The 18,783-nt window shown below is 34.8% G+C and overlaps 2 protein-coding genes across 2 annotated transcripts; one reads left to right on the top strand and one right to left on the bottom strand.

The window, feature by feature from the left end:
* The first annotated feature begins 5,265 nt into the window (after positions 1-5,265).
* LOC129797929 (cuticle protein 19.8-like) lies at positions 5,266-17,693 on the top strand. Its single transcript, XM_055840812.1, has 2 exons — positions 5,266-5,925; positions 17,117-17,693. The coding sequence occupies exons 1-2, from the start codon at positions 5,543-5,545 to the stop codon at positions 17,586-17,588; spliced, it is 855 nt and encodes a 284-aa protein (XP_055696787.1). The 5' UTR covers positions 5,266-5,542; the 3' UTR covers positions 17,589-17,693.
* Positions 17,663-18,667, bottom strand: LOC129797933 (nuclear receptor-binding factor 2-like). Its single transcript, XM_055840816.1, has 2 exons — positions 18,560-18,667; positions 17,663-18,487 (listed from the first exon to the last, which is right to left on the bottom strand). Exons 1-2 carry the CDS (start codon positions 18,581-18,583, stop codon positions 17,768-17,770), a joined length of 744 nt encoding a protein of 247 aa, XP_055696791.1. The 5' UTR covers positions 18,584-18,667; the 3' UTR covers positions 17,663-17,767.
* Positions 18,668-18,783: the final 116 nt, after the last annotated feature.

Genomic DNA, 18,783 nt, shown 5'->3' with positions numbered 1-18,783 from the left:
AAGGCAATTAAGTATAAAACGAAAAAAACGGAAAAATTTAAAGAACAATGTGATTATTCCATAAAATATACCTAAAGTCGGAGGCAGCCAAAATCCTGAATGTTTAAAATTCTGAAATGAATGAAATTGTATGGAGGATAATGTGTAGAATAATTTCCCAAGAGACAGAAAATCCCGGAAGCGCAGGTGCAATAGTGGGAGTAGCTATGACAGTTTTAAGAATTCGGGATTTTGACTTTCGGGATTTTGGCTTTCGGGATTTTGACTTTCGGGATTTTGGCTTTCGGGATTTTGGACCATTCGTGATTTTGGCTTTCCGGATTTTGACTAGGACCCACCTAAAGTCCTTGTATTCCACCCTTCTGGAAAAGTTTAGGGATTAAGAAATGATATCTAGGGAGTCTTTTGCTATTGGTAAAAATCTTAAATACATGCATCCATGAGTCCTTTACATATTAAGCATTTACCTTGAAAGGATCCTCATTATTAATGATTTTAACCGAAGGAAACAACTTTTTCACAATAAAAAATTTTCTCAAACGTACAACTTTTCTTCAGAACGGAGAGAGTACCGTCAAATCATACAACTTTGTGCCAACGGGTGCAACTTTGTTTATATAAAATAGGTGTCACTCTATTTTTAGACATGAAACCCTCTCTAGCGGAATTAGTAATTGCGGGAGAACTCTCCAAAAATTCTGCAAGATAGCTCTAATATACACAAAGTGATTATAAGTATTCCTTTTTATATGCTTGTTACCCAAAGGTTAGTAAAAATTCCATCATTATCTATGCTGTTTCTTCATATTTCCAAATTTGCAGAAAAGTGTACTCTAGAAAACACCTTTCAGAAAGTTTCTAATTTATTCCGTGTGTCTTGTTGGATTCCTTAACTATTGAGGATAAAATAGCTGAATCGGCGATTTCATAGGTTGTTCTCCCTTCTTGTAGTGACGTGTTAACTTCAAAATGGGGAAAAGGCAGTACAACTTTGTGCCATTAGTTTTCTCGATAATTTGACCCCTATGTAACGGATATAGTTTAAATTTCAGTGTTAAGTAATATCTGGGATTCAGATCTTTCGAACAAGGAAAAATTGACCCCCTCCAACCTCCTTGACCAGAGATATTGGTCATAAAAGAGTAAATTTTGCGACTTCTTATAATAGCCGTTCTAGTTGTCAGAATTTGATCATTTAGGGTAAGTGTGCCAAATTTCGGCATAGTTGCATGCAAGCGTCAAAGTGTCAAGTTTGAAATGTAATATTTTAAATACAAATTGATTTTTTTTATTCTTTCTTTTGTAAGAGTGTTGCTTGGAAACTTGTAAAGAGTTTACCGTCTTTATTTACTCTAAAATCAGTCTTAATACATTTTAAAATGAATAAGAATATAGACATAACTTTGGTGCCCTATTTCGGCCACCTTCATTCTCATAGTTCCTTGCTCTTCAGGAATTCTTTTAATATCTTTTTCACGTCATTCGTTTGTCGAAGCTACATTTTTTGTTATTCTTTTGCATTGTATAATCTGTAGAGTACGTAAAATCTAAAAGTTCATGGAAATTCGAGGAACAAAAGGTGGCCGAAATTGCAAGCTGGCCGGAATTTGGCACACTTACCCTATGGTGTAAATTAAAGATCTTATGAAAATACACAATTCCTGGGAGCATTACAACTTCAGGCGACCACCACCGGGGGCGCTATAATCGAAAAATTGGTTTTCGTAATTTCGATATCGAATATTTCGAAATCCACGTTTCCAATTTCGACGAAAATTTAGTATGTTGTAGCCAAAGGCTGAGACCTTTCAAACGATGGGTCGTACTAGCCTCTCGATGTTAGTTAAAGCGACTTATAAAAAATAAACAATAAATTAATTGAATAAAATTCAAGGAAAATGAAAATAAAACTTGTTTTATGTATTGTTTAATTGTAAATATATATAGTGATGATTTGAAGCCAAAATTGTGAGTAAGGTGGCACAAAGTTGCAGAGCTTTCGCTTACAACTTTGTGCACATACAAGAAATTTTCCTCCTTGTCCAAAGATGCCTGTAATATTTTCTACCATGGGGCTATATTCTAGAGATGTGTAGTTATGTTGAATAAAAATATCATTCAAATATCTCAACTAATTTGGAAAATATTCAAGAAAAACTTGAAAAAGTGGCACAAAGTTGTATGATTTGCCGATATGTCTAAAGCAATTATTCTTCCGCTATACTATTTGTATCACTAAACTGTCCTTTACCACAAAATGCTATGAATTTAAGGAAATTTCTAAAAGCTTTTCACAATATTGCGAACTTCAATTTTACTTGTGAAGCAAAATAGAATTTATTGAAGTCATTCTAAACCGCATATTTGTCAAAGCCCGTTTATTTGCGGGTGGAGACGTCTGTGACTAATCCTCTGGTCCAAAAAAGATCTCTTTTGTGTGAAAATTTCACTTTCGAGCGCCTTGGAATATCTTAAACTTGACATTTAAACTCTGTGGATGGACAAATCCCAAATATAACACAAGAATGCTCCTCAGTGGCCACTATATACCAAATTTCCTCCCATGCCCAAAATGACCATAAAATGAAAAACAAAACTAAATAATTGCTTTGTGAGACTTTACGTATTCTTGTATTTGATATTTTGCGATTGTCTCACCACATTGTAACAATACATCGATGATCGTTTGAGTGAGAAATGGGAGATTTTTGAGATTCTCATATTTTTTCTTCTTTATTTATTTCCAAAATTCCTATGTATGCAAATTACGGCTGATTTGCTCCACATATAAAAGTATGATGCTGAGAATTTTCAAGATCAGTTTTTTGCTAATTCTTCAGGAGATCACATTGTGTGTTTTTTGTGGTATAGCAGCACCAAAAAAAACAGTGAACATTTGAGGAAATAAGGGAACTTTAATTATAAAATCAATTATTAATTCCACCTGGCAGTTTATTGCAATTTTTTGACAAAAGGAGGAAAAATAAACAAAAAAAATTAACATGAAAGTGGTAAGCTTTTTCCATAAAAATAACAATCATTCCACAAATTACAACAAAAAAAATCTTAAAATTCAATAGATGACACATAAAAGGCCATAAAATGTGTTTTACCCTTTTGCAGTTATTATGCCCGCATTCATTAATAAACATATTTTCAATAAAAGTGAAGTTGCAAAAAAATTCGGTGAAAAAAATGAGAGGAATTTTCACAAAAAAAATTATCAAACAAGCTCATTTGTTGCTGATTGCTGATCTAGTGAATAATTTAAAAAAAAAATGTTTCATAACTGAATCTCATTAGTACGAAATTAATTCATTATTATGCTGATTGACTTTTTTTGTCACCGACAAATTAAATTTCAAGCAATAATGTAAGAGTTTCAATAATTAATTTCAATAATGAATAATTTCAGCAATACTAAGTAACTTTTAATAATTAACAAGTGCAATTGAACAATCAATTTTAAGAAGATAATTTTTTAGAGCTTAAAAATTGTTATTAAAGAAATTTTTTTCATAAATTCGAGTCTATGTTTTACATTAAAAATAGCAACATTTTATTCAACTCTTTAATAAATTGCAATCTGAGGACAGATGGTGATTTTTTTTTAATAGAACAGCCTGCATTTTGGAGACCTTGAAAATAATGATTTTTGAATTCCAAATTAGTGATGTTACACAAAAATGTTATTTTGAATACAGTGAATTATTATGCTAATTCGTGGACTAACATACGGAAAAAAGTGAAATAAATTATAAATAAACCTATTGAAAATTCGGAAAAGGCCGCTTAATCCATTCATGTTTGAAGTTTGTACGGAGGCGTAAGACAATTTGTTGGCAATTTATCACATAAATTCTTTAAAATTAACTGGAACTATATTTTTTTCTTGCTAAGTTATAGATGCTATTGAGAGTATTTTTTTAGTTGTATTGTGGAATAAGAAAAACCGATAAATTTTCCTAATATTTTAAAACCAGTTTTAATATGAAAGATGAAATTTTTTAATACTGAATTAAGAGGTAATCTTATTTCCTGGATGTGTGTTGTACAAGTATCGATGGCTCCATTTTACGCTATTAACGAGATTCAATGAACATGAATTTTGGCTTTCGGCATTAGTTCTTTTTCATTTCATAATTTTTGCGTTTACCAGTTTCAAACCGATTAAAATTAAATTATAGAATATTCAATCGTGTAGAATTAATTTCAGTAACTTATTCTGTTATAGGTTATTTTAAGTGGTATTTAAACTGAATTTAGCCTAGTTCCTGAAGATCATTTCTATGCAATAAACAAGTGTTTTTTTATTTTAATAATTTTACATTTTAATTGCTCTTTATTCGATATAATCTTAGATGGGAATTTTCATAAGAATTTTGCGGTTAATGATGTTAAAAGAATTAGGGAAAAGTGTCCTACCATCGGACGACTCAAGCTTCGGACAACTTATTTTTTTCTATGCTTCTTTATGGATTGGATCCATGGCTCTTTGCAGAAAATTTGAAGCTTTGATCTAGCTTAAAAAATTAAAAAGAAATAGTTGTTCAAAGCTTGAGTCGTCCGAAGGTAGCGTGCTCTCACCTAAGCCATATGGTTAAACCTCAGATCTAAAAACTAGTATTTCTCTTATTAATTTATTCCCTATTAAAATAAAACTAAAAGTCATAAATTTGTCAAATATTCTGAACCATTATAATAGTTCTAATCAAAAAGAATAAAGTATTTTGCAATTATTGGCTTGTCAGTTCCTTTGAAGTTTTCAAAGGTTTCACTTGGGATTTTCATACGGATTATTATAAATATTATATTTCTCAAGCATTTTTATTGACAATTTTAAAGTTCCATAATTTTTGTTGAAAAATTACGCAAAATTAAATTGTAAGAAAAGTTACTTTTCACATTCACAGAAGGTATCTTAAGCAGGTTACTCAGTATCTGTTAAACCAATCACCGGTACACAAAGTCCTTCAGGAAGTGTAGAATGAAGAACCCTTAAACTCTTCCTTATCTTAAGGAGCAATTCAAGCTTTAACAGTGAACATTTTCAGATTGAGTTACAAATTAGCTTTGCGTTGAGTTTCAAAAATTGGAAGACATTAATTTTAACATTATTTTTTTTTTACAAAAACCGTAAGGGTTTTCCTAATTTAAATTTCCTTTACAAATTAAAAATCTCAATTTATTTATTTCGATATTAGTCTTTAATTGAAGATTACTTAAGTTATTATTATTAAAGTCTTCAATGAGACGAATTCTTATACTAAATTTCATTAATTATTCCAGACCTCTGTTTCTAATATTCCTTTTCTGTGTCCTTAAAGACCGTCCTTTAGCAAATATTATTGTGATTTTCCCATAAATTCCTACCAAACGCACATTATGGATACTTGAGATGGTACACTGGAAGTAACTGAAGTAAAGTCATCTCCTGCTCGTGAAATTTCCGCATAGCCATCATAAATCATCTTGAGTGGATACATAATGTGTTACTTTGGCGGTCAATAACTCTTTTTATTGGTGTAATATTTCCCGTATAATGCCTTTAACCACTACTGAGGAAATAAAATCAAATTATCCTTTTTATGAAACAAAAATAAAATACCCGTATAGAAAGTTTAAAGTTATGGATGATGCTTTGCAGGTAATTGCAATTCTGTTGTTGGCACTTTGCTCTGTTGCATTTGCTGAAGATGCCAAGGAGGAGAAAGTTCGTGACTCTCGCGATGTTCGCCATGTTCTTAGGAGTCCATTCACAAGCAACTACTACCACCCTTTCCAATACCGTCATCCCAGCGCTTATTCAACACCAAATTATAACTACAATCCCACTCTGAACTATGCCTACAGAACGGCTGAAGCCTCGGCTCCCATTCTCAAGATGAACACCGAATCCCATCCGGATGGCAGTTACAATTACGAGTGAGTAGATAAGGGCTTCCTTTTCAAATTCAATGAAATATAATTTCCATCTTTATGGGAAACCTCTATTCCGAGGCGTAATTCGCGTAACGATAGCCAAAAAGGGGCACCTAAATAAATCCGGGAAAATTATTATATTTTATGTGCCTTTTTTCGGACTATAAATTTTTTATTCCTGAACAAATACTAAGAGTTAAAGAAAAACTTTTTTAATTTAGTTTTTCTAAATGTTATCATTTGATGTTTGCTACGTTGACTAACATTTAAAATAATTTTACCTGAATTTTCTAACTGTGTGTGTATTCTCAAGAGAATTTCAATATGAAAACAGTTTTAACTTTCATTATTTTAAACAATTCAAAAAAGTTATTTTTGAAAATAGTTTTATTTTTCTGAAAAGATATAATTTTGTAGTATTATTTCACTATATTCTAGTGATACAAGAAGAGAACTTGATGAAGACTACAGGGTTTATTTGTTTTATTGAATTTTAAATTATTTTCATTCAAGTTTTCTTGATAAAATATCCAAATGAAGACTTTGTGGATAATTTTTATATCAAACCTTACATTATCTGGATTTTCCGGAATTTCTGACAATTTTATGCGCAAGTAGCAACATTTTACTATATTGTATATGTTAGGTCATGATAACGTCGTTCGCACGTCATTGAAATGACTCACGTAACCTGGACCTCTAGCCATGCTCTTATCTCAATATTACTACTCTAGATAATTAAATTAGAACTGATCAAAAGAATAACGACAGCCTTTCGAAAATTGTGTTCCAAGTATATGTACTTAGGGTGATTCAAAGAGAAAAAAATTCTTTTGGCACTAATCTCAGGATGTTCTACACGATGAGACAAGAAAATTTTTCTTCGACGACCATATGATCAGACGCTGTTCAGAGGTGGTTCAACGACCCTCTACGTAGAACAAAAGATTACGAAATTGAAATTAAAAAAACTGAGATTAATGCCAAAAGCAGGGGCCTATCAAGCCTAATCAAAAGTGAAGCTGTTTTTCACTTTTCCTTGTAAAAACTTTTCAGATATTGCACCGCGACTTAAACAAATTTGCGTGTAGTTCTTGTATTATTTCGGCGAACGATATGAAATATATATTTTTAGATAGCTTTTAATGCACGATTTCGAAATATATCAGACTGATAAGTCAATTTTCTTTAGAAAAAAACTTGCCAATAATCTTCAGTACCTCTGCTCAAAAACGTATGGAAAAATGAAATGTCGAGAGGCCCCTGGCCAAAAGAGTTTTTTCACTTTGAGTCACCCTAAGTACATTTTTTTTCGAGGTAAGACTTACGTTACTAAAACGTAAGTTTTCGCATTTTGCGATTTTCACACTATTTGTTTCTAGCTAGAATGCAAATTCTACCTAGAACAAATTGGATAAAGGAGCCCGGGACAGAATTAGCCAGCAAATGAAATTTTTCAGTGAGTAATATTTGTAAAAAGAAACTATAACAGGTTGATAAATATTTCGATGAAGTAGAAGGGAAATATTTACTTCGAATAAACAGTCTTTTCCTTAATATTCCTTCCAAAGCAAGCTATTACATTTAATCATAAACACTATCCTAATTCTATCCGTTACTAATTCTGCCTAGGTCTCCTCTGCTTAGAAAATTTTCACGCGTGAGTTCGAAACCTGACAATGCCATTCGAGCTTTTTTTGTCATATCATATCAGTTCGAAAATGCAATTCATTGAACTTTTAATGAAATCCCTTTACTTGATGATTTTATGAAAATACAGTACGTCTTGATTAATTTGTTCAACAAAATTGATTGCCATTGAATTTCCAGAAATCTCAAATATGTAACTTCTGACAATGCCACGTGAGCTGAAATGGCAATGTCACGGCTACAGAATCGCATTTTCGAAAAAGCTCTCCTAAGAATCGAACACAATTTGTCATATGGCATTGCCAGAGCGTTACAGAATTTCCCTCCTGGAATGAAATGATAATGTCACCGATTAAAAGCCGAAATATTGATATTCAAAATTGCAAAAAGTGGCGTTTTACTGACGGAAGCCTTACCTCGAAAAAATCACCTCAGTAAATTCCTTGTGTACGAATTTCATAGTTAAAAAAAGATGTCATTTAGTATTTTATCATCTTCATATGAGATCAGGGATATTTTGTAAAAAATTAAATATTAAAGGAGATTGGGGCAAAAAGTCACGAAACGAATATTTGATTTTTTTACAAGCTACCTGAACGCCCCAGAAATTTCTAATTAGCGCAGTTTTATGCAAAATTTACCGCTCTACAACTTTGTGAAAATCATTTTCCTTTATTTTGTAAAGAAATATATTTATAGAACCGCTTTCTTAAAAGTAATTTTGTAACCATTCTCAAAAATGCTGGGGCAAATACTACCAATAATGGTATATTATTATTATTATATTCATTGCGGGCTTTCGAAAATTAAAAAAAAATACCTAGATGACATATTTTCATAGGAAATTATTCCTCTACACCTTTGTAAAACACAACTTTCTTTATATAAACGAGAAAAGCGCTTTTCAAACTATTTAAAAAGACACACACAAGAGACTGTAAATCGTTTGACCAATGCAAACAACAAGCGGAGACACATGGCAATGACGTTTCTTTTCGCCGTGAGACATCACAAATTGCTTCGGTTTTCGTTACTTATTGCTCCATACCTTTTGTTACTTTTTACCCCAAGTGGTCGTTTTTGGCAAATTTGTTTGAATCGAGGTAAAAAACCAAGTTGCTTTGACCATTTAATATGAATAATAATATACTGATATCATTTTGCTACTTGGGTATTTGTGGTACTGAAATTTGAAATATTTAGTATCATAAAAAATTTGAGCCGCATCGCATTATAGCCAATCAGAGAATCTGATGCGAATAAAATTTTGATTATTATGATACTTTATTGTTAAAAAAAAGTTTTTTTTAGAAAAAAGTTATAAGATGATGTATGACCTATTTTTAAGTCTTGCACGTGAATTACTCAATTCGCGGAATTACTAAGCTATATTGAAAGACTATGATCTTCAAGAAAATTTCAGAATAGGTATTCAAAAGTAAAATCATTACTATATGCCATTAACCAATGCAGCCTTTATTGCAAATCGTTGCTCTACCTACCCTCCTCTAAATCCTTATTTTTGACAAAATATTTCTACAAAACCTATTCACATTTTTCAAAATATTTTTGGTTAAGCTTTTAGCGAACCATATAACTAAAGTTTTCCTTCAGTGTAGCTGCGGCCTTGGCTCAATTTTCCAAGTGTCTCGAAAATTTCCCAAAAAAAAAAATCAGATGAAAATCCTAACATCATACTCATGTTACTTCTATCCTGAACAGAATTTTGAGCAATACTCTACTTGAAATTTCCACTTGACATAATTCAGTGGGGGAATCTTTGTCTCTTATTCCCTCCACGGAGGCCAACGTGCACAAAAAAGGGGTTAGAAATTCCAAAATAAGAGGAAGTTCTGGGATGGCATGTTGAGTCTGAAGAAGACAAGGCTCAAAGAAACTCCTTCACTGGCTCTCTTAACAATTTAATTCCATGATGTCAATTTTTTCCCACTCGTCTCTCATAACATGTCTTCACACAAACCAAAAAGAACTCTCTTCCATCCCAAAATACCCCCATTTTCTCCATTCCTATTCCTCAGACAACAGTCTCTCTCACTCTGGTATGAATTTTCCACCAACTAGGGAGATTAACTTGTAGCGACTTTAGGGAATTTTTGGTCCAAGCAACTATGCAAAAGAATTCAATGTTCATTTTAATTAAATTTTCCCACACTCTGTCAAATTGGGAAGGACTCCAATGAAAAGGTTCTCTAAAACTACAATGTTCTCAAGTGAGGAAATTGATTGTCTGCTTGCCTGGGAATTACCCAAAATTTAATGAGAAGGAAAATTTAAAAATTGTATTTTGAACATTCCAAAAACTTATCCTTCACCATTTCTGCCAATAAATTGAAATTGTTTAAAATAAATTCTGCTGATAAAGGTATTTCAATTTTCGCATTTTCCGTTTGTCCTTTCCATTCTGGAAATTGATAGAGAAACACCAAAACCCATAAACTTGAAAAAAAAAATTTAAACTGACATGGGGAGAGAAAAGCATAAAATCGACAGAAAATTTTATGGCCAATCACACTTTCAGAAAAATGACCACAAATAAAAAATGTTGCAAATCGGCTAAAGTTTGTGGCTATATAACAGAATATTGCATAACGTTTTGCTTCGTGTAATTGGAAAAATCCATTTTAAAAACCTAAATTATGCCAATTGCGGAAGTTTTCTGTTTTTTTTTACTGTTATGTAAATGTGAAATATGTGTAAAATGTTAGTAATAGAGTTATAGGCTCAGCACGGATATATGTTTAACACAAAAATCCTGTATTTCACATACACTCTTGTAGTTTGCAGAGAGCATTTTCACCATTATCCAAATGTAATCAAATAAATTAATCCCAAAAAAATATTTGAGTTCCGTCACGCTCAGTGATTGGCTAGGTTGGCTAGAGTTAAAAGCTTTCAAAGCTTTGAATGCTTCAGCCAATTAGAGGACGCATTGAGACTACAATATTTTGTAGGCTGAAATATTTAACTCCTTGTGTATCATTCTTATTTTAAAAAATATAATCCGACTGTGAGAATTTAGATAGATCTAAATCTAGTCTAGACCAATCTTTTGTAAGTTTTGAAATTTTCCTTAACTTTTCCACGCATAAATCCTTATAGGGGAAAGTACCCTCCCTTTAAACGTTCATGCCTTCGAATAGTGTGAATTTTCTTTTATTTTTCCTAAGAGACTTACGCATTTCTATTTAATATTAGCTTTATTATCAATTATTGATAATTATGTGTAGAGGTCTTAGGAAAAATAAAGGAAAAGTTACATTATTCGAAAGCATGAACGTTCGAAGGAAGAGTACTTTCCCCTATAGCAATCATTTTATTTTATTTTTGTTAAACTTCCAATAAAATGCCTCGTGTTTGCGATTATTGCCGACTTACAAATAATTGGCCCCCTCAAGAAAAATCATAAGAAGCATAAGAACGTTTGAGTTTAACGTTTTTGAATTTTCAGTTATTTCAAGAATTTCCTAAATTTAAAAATTTGGAATAAATATCGCATTTTTTTTAATTTGTCAGTTTTCCCTCCTTTGAAACTTAGAAGTTAAACATTTATACACTTTCAATCTTCGATGACCTCCATATAATCCATATTCGATAAAATATAGCCTGTCCTGAAATTAAGCTCATTAGAATTAGTAGTGTAACACGATTAATATCACACAATTAAACATTTTTGCCTACCAATGATAGCTAATTTGTTTAAAAAAGAAACATTTTTAAAATACTCTTTCGATCATAGATACACCGAGAAAAATTTGGATGGTATTTTCTACAAATCGTGTCTTTAAATTCTACTGCCTCAAAAGATAGTAGAAAATACCATCCTCCATAGATACTTTCCTTTAGAATCTACCATCTTGACATTTTAAATTTTACTATCCTATGAATAGTAAATTCTAACAGCCGGATGGTAAAATCTACTATCCTCCTTTGGATTTTACATTGACCTCTCTTAGATTCTAATATCCGGGAAGTAAATTTTACTGGCCGCATATTTGATGTTAAAATTTAACTGCAAGACAGTAAATTTTAACGGAGGATAGTAATTTGGATTGGAATTACTATCCAAGCCAATAAAATTTGCCATCCTGCTGTTAGAATGTCATTTTGGAATATCGTGGGTGCTGATGCAACGGTTCCCGATATGCTTTGAATACATTATAGCAATTCGTGGCGCAGCTGGAAGATGCTGGACTGTCATCACAAAGGTCGCGTGTTCAAATCTCGGCTGAGTCGTCAATGTTGGAAAAAGATTTTCACGCATCAAAATGGCTTGAAATACAGAGAATGTCATCCAGGAAGGGCCCCAAGCCCTCAAACAATGGCCAAAAATCAATGAAAATAAGGAAAAATAAATTTTTCCGACATTTTTCATTCTAATATCCGGCTAGTAAAATTTACTATCCTGCCAGTAAAATTTACCATCCGGATAGTAAAATCTAATATCCGGGGATATTAGAATTTACCATCCGGCTATTAGAATTTACTATCCATGCAATAGATTCTACAATTTTTGACAGTCCAATTTAATATCGCGTTTGCTGGGTGACTTTTTTACTATCCGGCCATTAGAATTTTGTATGGAGGATGGTAAATTTTACCATCCACATTTTTCTCGGTGTATGTATGGGCGAAATATTTGCCTAGGCTACCTCTAAAACGGGTCCCGGTCAAAATCCCGAACGCCAAAATCCCGAAAGCCAAAATCCCGAACGCCAAAATCCCGAAAGTCAAAATCCCGAATGGGCCAAAATCCCGAAAGCCAAAATCTCGAATTCTTAAAAGTGTCACAGCTACTCCCACGATTGTATCCACGCTTGCTGAAGGCAAAGGAAAATCTTCTGAGTCTTAGGAAATTATTCTAAACATTTTCCTCCATATAATTTCATCAATTTCAGGATTTTTAAAATTAGGGATTTTGGCATTCGGGATTTTGGCTTTCGGGATTTTGGCCTTTTCGGGATTTTGGCGTTCGGGATTTTGGCTTTCGGGATTTTGACTTTCGGGATTTTGGCTGCCACCGCTCTAAAACATATCCGAAAATAAAAGAAATCGATAGAGCCGTTTTCGATATAAACCAAAAAACCTAGTTTTGAAGGGAATGGAAGAGGATGAGGTGAAAAATGAAAAAACGTCTGAAGATAATGTTGTTTAATGGGGGGTCACCGAAGACCGGAACTTGATATCTTGTACCGTTTAAACTCCAGAGCGGTAACAAGTTGGAAAAGAAGCTGATTATATACTATAACTGCTCTCTCTTTGAATTAGGCAGTGAAAAACATTTTAAAACATTCCTTTTGATGTGTTTTTTTATATTTTAAAAATTTATTGATGAATTTCAGAGCAAAATACGTCAATGTCGGGAAAGCGGAAAATATCTTCACAAATGTCATTTTTTCTGGCATTTTCACTGGGAAATTCAATGTCAAAAATGTGATTTTTTTAATGGAATTTTGTCAATTTTATGAATCAAAATGAACATAGTATGAAATTTTCGTATCAGACACGAGCATTGCTTAAACCCTTTCACTCAACGTACTTATAAATACTTGAAATAGAATCTTGAATAGAATTATCATATTTTGGAACTAGTTCCTTACAAATTAATATAATAGATGATTATATTAATTATAATAATTTGCTTAATTTTGAATCAGTATTTACTAGAAAAGTAAATCAAACTAAAAACAGAGCCACATCATCTCAAAACCTATACAAAATAATATTGTTTCAACGTATAACTCCCTAACTAAAGTTTTGAAAAGCATTTGCCACTTCAATGAGAGTTTTTCTATGGCTATTAAAATGGGTTGTCTTTAAGAAGTTTAAGGACATCATCCAGAAAAAATATCCTACAATTATCTTTAAATACAAGGAAAAATTCCTAAAATTCACTGAAGACATTGCACTAAGAAATAAAGATAATCAAAAGCATTTTCTTCATAGTAAAACTTCTTTTCGCTTAACTGAAAGATTGAATAGGATTTTTCTCACTTACCTCGGGCCTGGTTGATCATCTGCCATTACCACTGGAGTCTGTAAGAAAGAAAAAGAGCATTAAGTTTCCCTTCCAAAATGATCAAAGGAATTCTCCAAGAGAGCACAATTATTTTTCAGGGATAAACAGAATTTCGTGGGACTTACCAGGCCTTCAGGAGATCCTCGCTGGAGATTCTGGGGAATTCCCACCAACAGCTCCCAGTGTTCCTGGTTCTGCTCTTCAAATACACTTTTTATGCACTTTACGCTACACTTATTTAAATCCCCTCTCGCCTTTAAGACACTTGGCTTCCGGAGACCACAGAATATTACTCTGGAGCCTTTAACTGGCAAATGGAGGTCTACTCTAGAGGATATCTCTTTTACTTCCTTCGCGCCGAGCTTCCCTATCCTCACTTTGATTTTTCACTCCCGGAAAGCCCGCAAAGGTGCTTGCTTTTCTTTTTTGGGAACAGTTAACGGTACTTGGGATGGTTTTGTAACCACGGATACACTACACTTTTCCCTGTGCTCCCCACAAACCCATCCATTACAGAATTTCCCGGGAAAAACTGCAATTTATTCACAGAAACACTTTTCACTCTTTTCACTGAAATACTTTACTTCTTGCTATTTTTCACCACTTCCCCTGGAGAAAACACTAAACCCCCACATCAATGAAATGTCCAAGGATCCCCACTCTAAAATGTCACTGAAAAAATTAGGAAAATCTCGTGGAAAAATACCAAAAAGTGGGAAAATGCAAGATCCTCGAAAAAGCTGCCAAGCTTCCCACGTAGCGGAACTGCAGTGAAAATATGAAGATTATTGGGAAAAATCTTTTATTCCTCCAATTATTCCCTCCGTTCCTTCCTTCCTTCAGTTCCCACGTTCGGGGCAAGGACTATGTCCCACACTCCCCTGTGTTCTCCGGTGAGAACACTCCCACGGAGGTTGAGATGGGAATTTGTGAGAGGTGGATGTAGCAGAGGTTACTCCGGAAAGCTCAGCACTGGGCTTGGTGTTCTTGGGGGCTCCCGGTGGCTTCAGTAGCTTCAATGCTTGGTGGTGATGATGGTGTTGCTGCTGGGGATTGGGCTGGTGGAGATGGGCGAGGTGATTGATGTTGCCTCCTCGGCGGTCAGTGGTGAAAGAGACCGATTGGCGCTCTTTTTCTTATCAGCTGCTACTGATTTTTCTACCTCCTCTCCTCGTCGCTAGCGCCCTCGTCGCCTCAGCAGGGCAACACACTCCACAGTTTTAAATTTAAATATGTTGCGCTCGCAACAAGATGGCGCATCGGAAGGGAAAGAGCACCGTTACCATTGTGCTTCCTCGATCTTGAAACCGTTCAAATCCAACTTGCGGTCACTTTCAAAAATGAATAACAAAAATTTCATAAAAATTTTATTTCTACACGGGATAAATCGATTTCATATTGCGATTTACATATTCACAAGCCTTTTGAGTGCATTTTCGCGGAACACAAAAGCAAAAAAATCTATGAAACTTGTAAAATATTTGAGAACGACATTTATAAGGTTTTAAGTAACTTCCACCCTTGAGAAAAGGAGTCTGCAAGGGCAGAAATATCTACTGAATTTCCTACTCCAGAAGAAATTGTAATAAATTAAGGTAAAGTGCCCTCACTCGACCGGGTTCCTCGACTCGACCGGTGGGTCAATTTTTGATTGTTTGATCGGTTTAATTGTCAATATCTATGAAATTGTAAAATATAAATAAATTGAATAAATAACTCTACCGGTCAAGACGAGGAACTGATCGAGCGAGGGCACTTTACCTTACAAAAACAAGTAGAAATAACTCGGAATGCGGGAGAATTTGCTTGTGAATTGAATTTTATGTGTAAAAAATCGCGTTGAGCCAATTTTATTCATTTCGGCCGCCAAGAACAGTTTGCTCGACGCGATGCTTTACCCCCAAAATTCAATTCACAATCGAATTTCCACGTATTCCGAGTTATAGGAGAAACTGAGGCACCACCGCATCAACTGATGCACCGGGGTAGAATCGAACACTATTTGGATTTCAGAGGACAATACCTGTATTAATTCATAGGGATACTTGTCCACTGAAAAAATGGTCGACATAAGTTCGAATAGTTTAGAAATAAAAATCAGTATTCGGTGCTGCCTCGTGTTTTGTAGTGCCCAGTTTCTCCTAAGCACTTCGATGTCGCCTGTAGAAAATTTTCAGCTACCATAAGCTTATCTAGGTTTATCAGTGGCTATTTTCTATTTTAAATAGTTTGAGTACAGAAGGCCAACGAAAGAAAAATAAGTTCATTGAAATCTGTTAATAATGGCTCCGGCACACCTTTTAGATCAGGAAAATTTCATGAAGTCGAAATTGCAAACCCTTTCTTTCTCACATTTTTGCATTTGACTATCTCATTCTTTCACATACCAAATTCGATTGAGCTAAATTGAATTTGGAGTGATGTTTAATAGAAGAAGAAGAGTGCGAGAGAATGAGATAGACATATGCAAAACATGTGAGAAAGAAATGGATCCGAAATTCGACTTCATGAAATTTTCTTGATCTAAATGGTGTGCCGGAGAAATAAATATTAAAGATAAAGTCCGGTCAATTTCGGTCAAAAGCCCTAGACACACTTACGACGTAGGCAGAGAGGCCGCATAACGTAATTAAATCAAACTAATGATCAGATTACATTTCCATCAGTTTTTGGCTAATCTGTCTTTTGGATTAAACCGAGAAGCGGTTTAGTATAGTTGGTAAACTGATAGGAATTTAGTCAAATCATTATTTAATTACTTAATTATTAATTATAAATACGTTAAGCAGTCTCGCGGCTTAAGTCGTAAGTGCGTCTGGGGCATAAACGTGTGGTCGGGGACGGGTACAGTGGGGTGGAGTACGGACGAATGCGAATTATGATCAGAAACATCTCGATCTTAGATGCAAAATTCTAAAATTTTATCGATTATTATTATTAATCGTATCGAGATATATTCATTACAAAGATATTTTTACAATGTCCATATCCCGTGTTAGAAGAATCTGCTAATCCGTTTGTAGACTCGCCCAGGAGTGCCTTCCCCGCATTGTGGATGCTTCTTCCATGTTCCCGAGAGTTACGTTATTAACATATGAAAATTGCCTAAATTAGACATTCAGATCTTTGCACCGGGCGGGACTCAAACTCACATCACAACAGTAAATCGAGCCATTGAATCGATCCGCCCAAGAGCCAACGGTCTTGCCTATTGCGCCACTGATTCCACTTATCGATAATTGCCCATAGAACAGGTTTAAATCTATGATCCAGCTCGAAGAGTAATTTCATTTTATTTTAGAAATCTTTATGAAGTTAAATTCAATACAACAAAGGACCTGAGATACTCAGAAATCCTTCTTAAATCCTTAAAATCGGTAAAATCTTGCGATTAGAATAATAGATTCAGTTTTAGCGAGTTAGCGAGTCTTGTTTTTCAGTATTTTTCAAAAAATCTTTTTAATCTTCTTTTAATTGATTACTTATTCCTTCCAATCCTTCCAACAGATACGAGACTGGAAATGGAATCAGAGCTGATGAACACAGCCTCCAAAATGGTCTTGAACACGTTGTCCGTGGATCTTACTCCTATGTAGCGCCTGATGGAAAGACCTACACCGTTCACTACATCGCCGACCGAAATGGCTACCGTGCATACGGAGATCATCTGCCCCAGCAGCCCGATCAAGTTGCTCCTCTTCCAGCTTCACGAGTCGTTTCGCCCTCTCTCGTGACTCCAGCTGCCTCTGTGGTTGTGCCAGTTGAAACTAGTACAGTCCACCCTGTTGTCACAGTCACCTCTACACCCGTAGTGACTCCTAAGTCTGTGGTTGTCCCTCCCAGGACATCCTACTATTCCCAGCCACGCTACTACAATCCCTACAATCCTTACTTCGTGCCTTCTTACCAGCAGCACTACGTCAACCCTTACAATCCCTACTACGTCTCAACGGTCGCCCCACCCTTCCTGAAGAAGTGACCTGAAGGACCTCCAAACGGAGCCCCTTCCACAGCTCCCAATTTTATTTTTTTTATAAATTAAAAGACGCTGTGTGAAGTGTAATAAAGTCCTTTACTGTGCACATTTAACGGGCTTTTATTTCCCCTCTTTAAACATTTGAACAGTTTCCTATCTCCGGATGTAGTCTGAATATTTTTCTAATTGGATTTTGTCGTAGTTCCAGAATCACTGAATGTCGCATAGTCAAAATTGGGCAGCTGCAGAGGCGGAAGATTCGGAAGTTCCTGGATATCATTGAGATCCTGTAGGATATTGTCCAGGGACTCTGCAGCCTTGTATTCTTGCTTCTCGGGAGACATGGATTTCACACTTGACACCTCCTTGTCGTCAGAATCATCCTCCTTGGGCACCATTTCTGCCCGAATCTTCTCCCTAAGGACATCAGCATCAATTATACATCCATCGAGTTGCTCTGCCAGGGAATGGCTCATTATGTGAATCTGTTTGCTGAGGGATTGTAGCTCTTTGAGAGTCTCAGTCAGATTTTCCGGACGTTGGTCCCCGGAATGCTGTGCTTTTGCCAGAAGACCTGCCAATAGACTGTCTGAATTTTCTATAGCTCTGAAGAGTTCTGTCTGCAGGGAACGTGTCTTTTCTTTCTGCTCCCAGAATTCCGCGCCTTTTTCCTGTTCAATTGCCTTGCGATACTTTTCAAACTGGACCTTTCTCATTGTCAGGAATTCTATCTGTTTTGTGTGGTACTCTCGCTGAAGCTGCAGGGACACCACGCTCTTGTCCACTGTGGCCAGACGGATGGCATTGTGGAGTTGTTCAGCCACTTGTTTATGACATTCAATTGCTTCATCGAAGCGTTTGTATCTGAAGTGAGCCTCTGCCCTTCTGGCATATCTATGAGCCTGGTCACAGAGCAGGAAGCAATGGCATTTTTATTGGAACAAGGAAGGTTTAGGCCTCTTATTAATACTCACGGTGTTTAGGGCTGAATTATCCATTTTCGAGAGATTTTACCAATTTTTCTGGAGACAATGGAATAACAGAAATTCATCAACAATAACCCAGCTGACCTGGTTTTATAATGTCCTAATTGGTAAGGCGTACCATACTCATTATACGTAAGTGAATAAATGTAATTTTGTAGGGGAAAGTATATTCTTCCTTCGACCGTTCATGCCTTCGAATAATCTGAATTTTC

Source organism: Phlebotomus papatasi, chromosome 1 (genome assembly GCF_024763615.1).
Source record: "Phlebotomus papatasi isolate M1 chromosome 1, Ppap_2.1, whole genome shotgun sequence".
NCBI lineage: Eukaryota > Metazoa > Arthropoda > Insecta > Diptera > Psychodidae > Phlebotomus > Phlebotomus papatasi.
This window is presented reverse-complemented; position numbering and strand designations above follow the sequence as displayed.